Here is a 7,860-nt window from a genome sequence, read left to right as displayed (position 1 = left end):
AGCTGAGGGAGAATAATCTAATTGTTTGTAATACCTTTTTCCATCAGTAACAAAAAAACCCAAGCAAAACGTAATGAAAAAATTTAAAAGTTTCTTTACTAGTGATCTTATAATTTGGAAATTGATAAATCCGTGTTTTAGTATTACCCTTTCCTCTAATCTTTACAGGCCACCTTGCAACTATAACTTATGTATTGATGGATTATATGAAAATGCTCCATTATTCAAGGAGATAAAATTTTCTTAAGGTAGAAATCAATTTTTTCACATGTTGTCAACTGTAGGGAACCAGAGGGAGAACAGCACCTGAAATGATAATATGTGCTTGGCTAAGCATACTGTAGTAACCTATACATTTTGGTTCAAAGACACAGTTTGTAAACTGTAAAACTGCATACAGGATACTGCTTTAAGTATTTTGTTTCTTTTTTTTTTTTTTTTTTTTTTTGCAGATTATACCTAAAAAAAAGAAAACCACCCCAAAACCAACCTCTCTATGGTAGCACAAAATAAAAATGGAGCTTCATTCAAATCTTGAAGACCTTGACTGCAATAATCAACAGCTGGTTATTCAACAAAAACTTAGCTCTTCATACCAAAAAAATTGGCTCAAAAACAAAACAAAAAGGTACAATAAACTCTCAATAAAAGGTTCTCTCAAGAGGCAACCTACCATATACTACTGCTAGATACGAGTTTCCAAAAAAACATTACATCCCATTTTCAGCACATTTTTCATAAACATGCAACTTCACTATAAAATACAAAACACTTGGCTCTCAAGAACAGCTTTATAAAGACACACTGCATCAATAAAATTTTTCTTTGTGATTAACTTTACATTGTAATAAGAACTGTATTTTCACTAATGTTTATATATCAGATTTCATATTATAATGTAGTAATAATTTGCTCTTTGTGAACATCATGTTCAGAAGGAAATATCTATACACATTAACATACTAGACTATTAAAAACTCAGTTACAGAATTTTATTGATACAGTAGATTAATAAAAACTGATAGGGGAAGATAAAATGGGTAGGGTATTCAGTACATTATTTAATAACACACTTTTAAAATTAAAATATTTTAAATCGTTTTTGAATTTTCAATGCCACTAGAAGTCCAGAAAAGTCTGGCATCAATACTGAGGTGTAAAACAAGTCAAACAACTTCTTTCACAATTTGCATCTCTTGTATTATTCTATCCAACATTGTTCAACTGTAAAAGAAAGTAATTTAGCACCTCTGATGATAGGTAGGTGCCTAAAGGTAACACTAGGTTAAATTCATGAAGGAAACAAAGACCACGGGGGTTTTTTTCCTTCTTCTTCTCAACAAATAGTGGCAAAAGATAGTGGCACTACTTGTTCGACTGATTATTTTTTTTTTTTTTCACAGTTAAATGTCAACAAGAGTACAAATACGAACACTGACAGATATTGCTTGAGATCAATTTTCAACAAACTCTGTTCTTTTTTAAATCAACAGATCCAATAAACAGTGGGGTACTGTCAGTTTAAAGCCGCAGATAAAAGCTATACAAGCACTTTAGAAGTCAGAAACATTAAAAAAGAACTATTTACAGTTTTCTTCTTTAGTTCGTCTGTCTACAAAGCCAGCGCACATTACACTTCACAAAAACCCACAGTTAATGATATCAACATGTGTGTGGCTAAAGCTTGTGACCTAGGGACTGCAAATGCAGGGGCAGTAAAAGTAAAATAGGTTTTGTCTTTTTTTCAGCAACCCCATTTGTGCACTAACAGCTTCATTCAGTCTCAAGCTTTATATCAAAAGCATTCTTCAAAGCTTTCACCTGGAAGGCTGATAACTACGTGCTCACTCATCGCCTTTCCCTTTTGGAAGTTCTGCGACGGACCTGTTTGGAGAAGAAGTATTTTAAAGGTTTTTACAGAAAAATTTGAAAAATTCAAGAATAAATATAATGGAAAAATTGCTTAGTCTCACAATAATGTTTGAGTAACTGAATACAGTGTCACTCATTACTGGTTTTATCACAGGTACAAGTCCCAGTCAATGACCGGGACATAACTTTGTTCGATGTCACTCAGCCTGCATCCTTCATTATTCATATATTCATATTCAAAAATAATCTGGTTTCCTTTTTCAGAGTTTTCATACACTCAGATGCTCCAGTCATCAGATGTGTCCAAAAGTGTGAAGGAATTCAGTTACATTTTTAGTTACTACTAACACTACTAAACGTATTTGTATGAAATAAGCATAAAAATAAACTTATTTTAACGTATTTGCATATGCTGGTAAGAGGAAGAAGTTTGTTTAGGATTCTGCTTCAAGATTCCGTACTTATTTTCTAGTACTGTTCATTTTGTGTGTCTGTTTTGTATAAAGAAACATCATTCACTATTATAAACTAGCTGAGAAGAACGGGCATGAGTTACCTGGAGAACAATTCCTATGCGGTACTACACAACTCAGATAACCAAAGATACACAGAACAGAAAATTTTAGATGCTTGACAAAACCTGGCATTTTGTAAGAAATGCAGCTTCTCTGGGAAACTATAGTGCAGCACCTGTACACAGCAGCGGCAGTGGACAACCAGTTTATCCACTTTAAAGGAGGAAGGTTACGTTCTAAGAACAGGAGAAGTCATTCTCTGAACATCAAAACACAGAGGACACCACAAAGACTCACAAAGAAGATCTCGGGCATTTCTCTTACATTGATTGTGGAAACTTCCTCTTCTTCCATTACTTCTTCCTGGGGAATGTCATCACTGACAGGTGAACTACTCTGGAATACGTCCATCTCTTCACTAGATTCATTCTCTTTACTGGCTGCTTGTTTGGAACGTCCCGCACGGCTACAATGAGAAGAAAAATAAAGATCAGTTTCACTATATATGGGTCTGCACATGTATAAGAGCAAACTTTCTACTTTACAAGAATAGCAGCCTTAAAATTTCATGTTACATAATACTTGTGTCTTATATACCCATCTTGTTCATCCATACATGGAATAGAAGTGGAACTAGGAGGCTGGACAACAGCATTTGAAAACCAAATTCTTCCAGAATAGAGGGCTAGGAGTAGCAAGTTGAAACATTTTTTGCCTCTATTGACAAGACAGATTTTTCTCTTCAGTGCCAGGATAGAGGCCAAAGGAGGCTGACACAACAGTAACCAGTGAACGGGAAAAGCCAAACAGCCAGAGACTGAGTATTCAGTTGTTTGGTGGTTGGTTTTTTTTTTTTCCTTCTATTCAATTCCATGAATAGATATACTTTAATTCTACAGGAGTTTACATAAAACAAAATGTGAATAACTGCATCTATGGTTTTACAGACCTAGAAGAAGCCACGGTCCTATTTATGAAATTAACACTATGAAGAACCTAAATGCCAAGCTTCCAAGCTAGCTCATGCTGAGAGCTAGGGATAATCAGGATAACAATACCTTAATCACGATAATGAAGAACAACCAGTCAACAGCATCAATACACACAATTGTTCCCGTTAGTCATGGGAGCTGAACCACAAGCAAAAAGCACCCATTTGCTTAAAATGAGAAAAACCAGTCCCCCCGTTGCCTTAAAAAAAAAAAGCCAACTGGATATGTATCCAAAAGTACACAGCTGCACCCACATTCCCATTTAGCACTGTTCAGAATCAAATCACTGCATCATCCCACTCCCTGCAGACGCAGTCTTGGTGCACCCAAACTAGGCGACTTTTTGGATGAAATTAAACCAGAAACCCTGTTCCAGGCAGACAACAAACACACTTCAATCCCCGGTGGGGGCATACAGATCCAAAACAACTGTCCTCTGGCAGCATCAAACCACACGTGGTGGGAATTTTCAGTTCTGAGAACCACACTAAAATCCGTACAAAATAAAATCTCTGAATTGCATATAGTCACTATAGTATAATGGGGGTTTCGGCACCAGCTAACCAACACGACATCCTTTGAGAAACAATACAAATGAGCCCAACTCAAGCCTTCCAAGACTGACAGAAGCAACAGAATTGAAAAGGAAACAGAAGAATTATTCATAAGCTAAGGTCATCTTTTCACATATTACAAAAATAAGCCAGTTCACATGTGCTAATTGGTAACCCAGTTAGCTACCAGAAATAGGTCATACACTATCACCTCATAGGTAAGATCCCAAATTCTTATGCCAAATCCATCCCCAAGGACCCCAGAAAGCTTTAAGCATTTGGATGAAATATATTCTATCTTGTGGTACACAGTGCTGCTCAGTCTACCAGCTCCCTTCGGTTAAAAGTGCTGCAGATACGTATGCAGGAGACAGGTCTGACTACAATGCACTTTAAAGATGAGGAATTACTGCCGTCTCACCTTTTTCTTAAAGATTTGGAAAAAGGACAGTCAAAATTTGGGTGGTCTGATCACATAAAAAATACACACAACATATTTTTTGATGAAGTTTAGAAGAAACCCAACAACTCTGAACCCTGAAACAACTTACTTGGGCTCCTCATGCCAGGAACAATGTATGTACACATGAACGAGAGGTATAGCTACGTAAAAGGGGACGACAAGAAAGCTGGGGAGGGACTTTGTACAGGGGCATGGAATGACAGGACAAGGGGCGATGGCTTTAAACTGGAAGGGGGAAGATTTAATGAGATATCAGGAAGAAATTCTTCCCGGTGAGGGTGGTGAGGCAGTGGCAGAGGTTGCCCAGAGAAGCTGTGGCTGCCCCATCCCTGGAAGTGTTCAAGGCCAGGTTGGATGGGGCTGTGAGCAACCTGGTCTGGTGGAAGGTGTCCCTGCCTTTGGGAGGTTGGAATGAGATGAGCTTTACGGTCCCTTCCAACCGAACCATCCTATGATTCTATGCCTGTTATTGATCATGTGTACTGATACAGTTTACTTTCTGTTTCAAAAGGGGTAAACGAACACACCAAGTTCACTGATTTCACTGAGAAGCAAATCAGAAGGTACTTAATTATTTACTAAAGGGCACTTTGACAAACGCCACATAGCACATCACAGTAACTTGTTGCCACGTCTTCTCTGCATGGCAGCAGCAGTTCCCAACTCTTGTTTCACTGCACATGTAGCAGTGACTTCTGTAGTAACCAAGACAGTGTCGGGACCTGTGTTTCTGGTTACAGAGTAAAAGAGCAGGAGAGGTCCGACCTGAGGCAGGGAAACAGAACACTGGAAAGGTCGGGATATTGTGTGTGCAAAACGCCAGAACATGTGATCTGCTGTGAAACTAGAATTTGAATTGAGGCTACAAGCGTGTTCAGGCAAAGATCTCTGGTATGAAAGATCTCTGGGGACAGGCAAATTGGTACATTAAACTGCCAGAGGAAGATCAACATGATGCTAACTAAGCCTAGAAGTTAGAAAAACAGAGTAATACAAAATGCCAGACTGAAGATGTAAGTAAGTAATGCCCTAAGGAATTTATCATCAGGTTTTGGAAAAGTATCTTGCAAATCTGTTCCATGAGCTGCAGTTTGATATCAGTGGGCAAATAATGTTGTCTCCACTTGTACACCTCTGCTTTACATATATTGCATATTGCATATACATGTACAGAAAAAGGTAGAGACACCTGTAGTTTCCTACAGTAGGCACAAGAAAATGAAGCCAGCCACAGAATTTACCTTTATTTTGGAGCTTAATACGCCTCAGAATTTTCAAGAGCTACTATCCTTCAGAGATTGTAGCACATTTTATTCATTTGGAAATGATTCAAGTGGATAATAAGAAGGCCACAAATTAGAAAGTAAGTGAACACTAATTTAAGGAGAATCAGAATAAACTTAGTTCTCCACAATACTGTTTCACCACAGTGACAATTTGATTCTTTCTCCCTATCCAAAACAAAATGGGAGCACTTTTCGCTCCTTGAAGTCCTAATAACTCGCTATCTTCAAGGCCCTCATGTGCTTTATTGACTTTTCTCCTAGGAGAGCAAAGCTACATATATGCTACCTGAGCACATTAAACTTACGTGTAGCCTCTTGCTCTGGTTTGAGATGCTCTAGGAGAAGCAGCTAGGGAGAACATTTTAGAGATAACAATGGCAATTTATTTTCTTAACTGTCAAAGTATTCTGAAATATTTTCAGTAAATGATTGTTTGGGGGCAGAGGCATATTTTTAATTTTCACTAAACACAAATTTAGAAAATATTCACCACTTACACTTTTTTTTGCTGTGATGGTGGTGTTTTTGATGGCCTTCCTCGTCTGTTCTGTGGCGTAGACTGTGCTGATTCAACTGTACTAGTTTCAGATGGTTCTGCTCTGTTTTGAGGAAGACCCAAATTGCAAAGTATCAAATTATAACTAATGTCCAAGGATAAAAAAATGCAGCTTACAAGAAGACGGACTTACCTCTGCTGTGTTCTTTTCGGTGTCCTATTTTGCCTGCCTTTTGGTTTCTGTTCAATGTTTTCAGTTTGCCTTTCTTCCTCTTCCTCCTCCTCTTCTGCTGCAGCTGCTGGCGGTTGTTTTTTTTTGCTCCTTTTTGATGACTTTGCTACTGGTTCTTCCTTTGGTGTTCCCCCATTATTTGCTTTGGGAGGGCGTCCTCTTCTCCCTTTCTTTGGTGGACTGTTCTGTTCATCCTCACTTTCTATTACATCTTCTTTTAGCCTTTTTTCCTCTTGCCATTGTGTTTCATCAGATTCTGAAACAACTGCAGGTCTCTTCCTTCCCCGTTGACTACCTCTAAGTTTCTGCTCTTGACCCAGTTTATTTAGGTCATCTATGCTTAGCTTCTCTTCTGAATCTGTGATAGCGGCTTTCTTCCTTCCTCTAGGCTTCTCCATCTCTGACTGAAAAGGTAAGATTACATCTTTAGATGAAAAGATTAAACTGCCATATTAAACTGTCACATATGCAAAAGCTACAGAAACTTCCCCCAACAAGACAAAGAGTTTTCAAGTTACACAAGTTGTCTCCTGACATCGTCTACCACATCCATTTCAAAAACCTTTGCAAAAGCATAAACACATACATACACATAACATGCCAGACAAGAGAGAGAAATATTATTTCAAAGCTGAGCAGTTAAAACACTGAAGTGCAAGGTCTTCCTCATTTGTATCCTCAGCTGTGTCAAACACATCTGGCTAGAACATCTGTAACTGCATTTTCACCAATAGGAAAATATGAAGATATAGAGGACGGGAATTGTCAACTTGTGGCTTCAGCTCTACTGTGAGCTGCAGGGTGCTTATGCCTGGCTCCCACGCTGGCAGCAGCAGGGCGCTAATACAGAAGAAAGCGGGTAACCTGAATTTATAATTGTAGAATGGAGCACAGGAATTAGCAGTAGCTGCCAAAGCACTGCTGTCAGATCTGCACTAAGGCTCAACATTTACTCTGTGCAGCAAAAAAATCCAGCCAACCCTTAAAAGAATCATAGAATAGTTTGGGTCAGAATGGACCTCTAAAGTTCATCTCATTCCAACCCCCTTGCCCTGGGCAGGGACACCTTCCACCAGACCAGGTTGCTCAAAGCCCCATCCAACCTGGCCTTGAACACTTCCAGGGATGGGGCAGCCACAGCTTCTCTGGGCAACCCGTTCCAGTATCCTACCACTCATTACAAAAATCTTCTTCCTTAGGTCCAATCTAAACTTTCCCTCTTCCAGTTCAAAGCCATTGCCCCTTGTCCTATCACTCCATGCCCTTGTACAAAGTCCCTCCCCAGCTTTCTTGTCGGCCCCTTTAGGTACTGGAAGGCTCCTCTAAGGTCTGCCTGGAGCCTTCTCTTCTCCAGGCTGAACAACCCCAACTCTCTCAGCCATAGGAGAGGTGCTCCAGACCTCAGATCATCTCCGTGGACACCTCTGGACTAGAGACAACAAGTACATGT

At 39.1% G+C, this 7,860-nt stretch overlaps 1 protein-coding gene across 1 annotated transcript; it reads right to left on the bottom strand.

Moving 5' to 3' along the window:
• Nucleotides 1–981: 981 nt before the first annotated feature.
• Nucleotides 982–6,809, bottom strand: LOC104159648 (sister chromatid cohesion protein PDS5 homolog B-like). Its single transcript, XM_009697612.1, has 4 exons — nucleotides 6,372–6,809; nucleotides 6,180–6,281; nucleotides 2,712–2,853; nucleotides 982–1,884 (listed from the first exon to the last, which is right to left on the bottom strand). The coding sequence occupies exons 1-4, from the start codon at nucleotides 6,806–6,808 to the stop codon at nucleotides 1,849–1,851; spliced, it is 717 nt and encodes a 238-aa protein (XP_009695914.1). The 5' UTR covers nucleotide 6,809; the 3' UTR covers nucleotides 982–1,848.
• Nucleotides 6,810–7,860: the final 1,051 nt, after the last annotated feature.

The sequence above is a fragment of the Cariama cristata genome, unplaced genomic scaffold (assembly GCF_000690535.1).
Source record: "Cariama cristata isolate BGI_N322 unplaced genomic scaffold, ASM69053v1 scaffold37563, whole genome shotgun sequence".
Classification (NCBI taxonomy): Eukaryota; Metazoa; Chordata; class Aves; order Cariamiformes; family Cariamidae; genus Cariama; species Cariama cristata.
The sequence above is the reverse complement of the archived record's forward strand: the minus strand, read 5'-3'. Positions and strand labels throughout refer to the sequence as shown.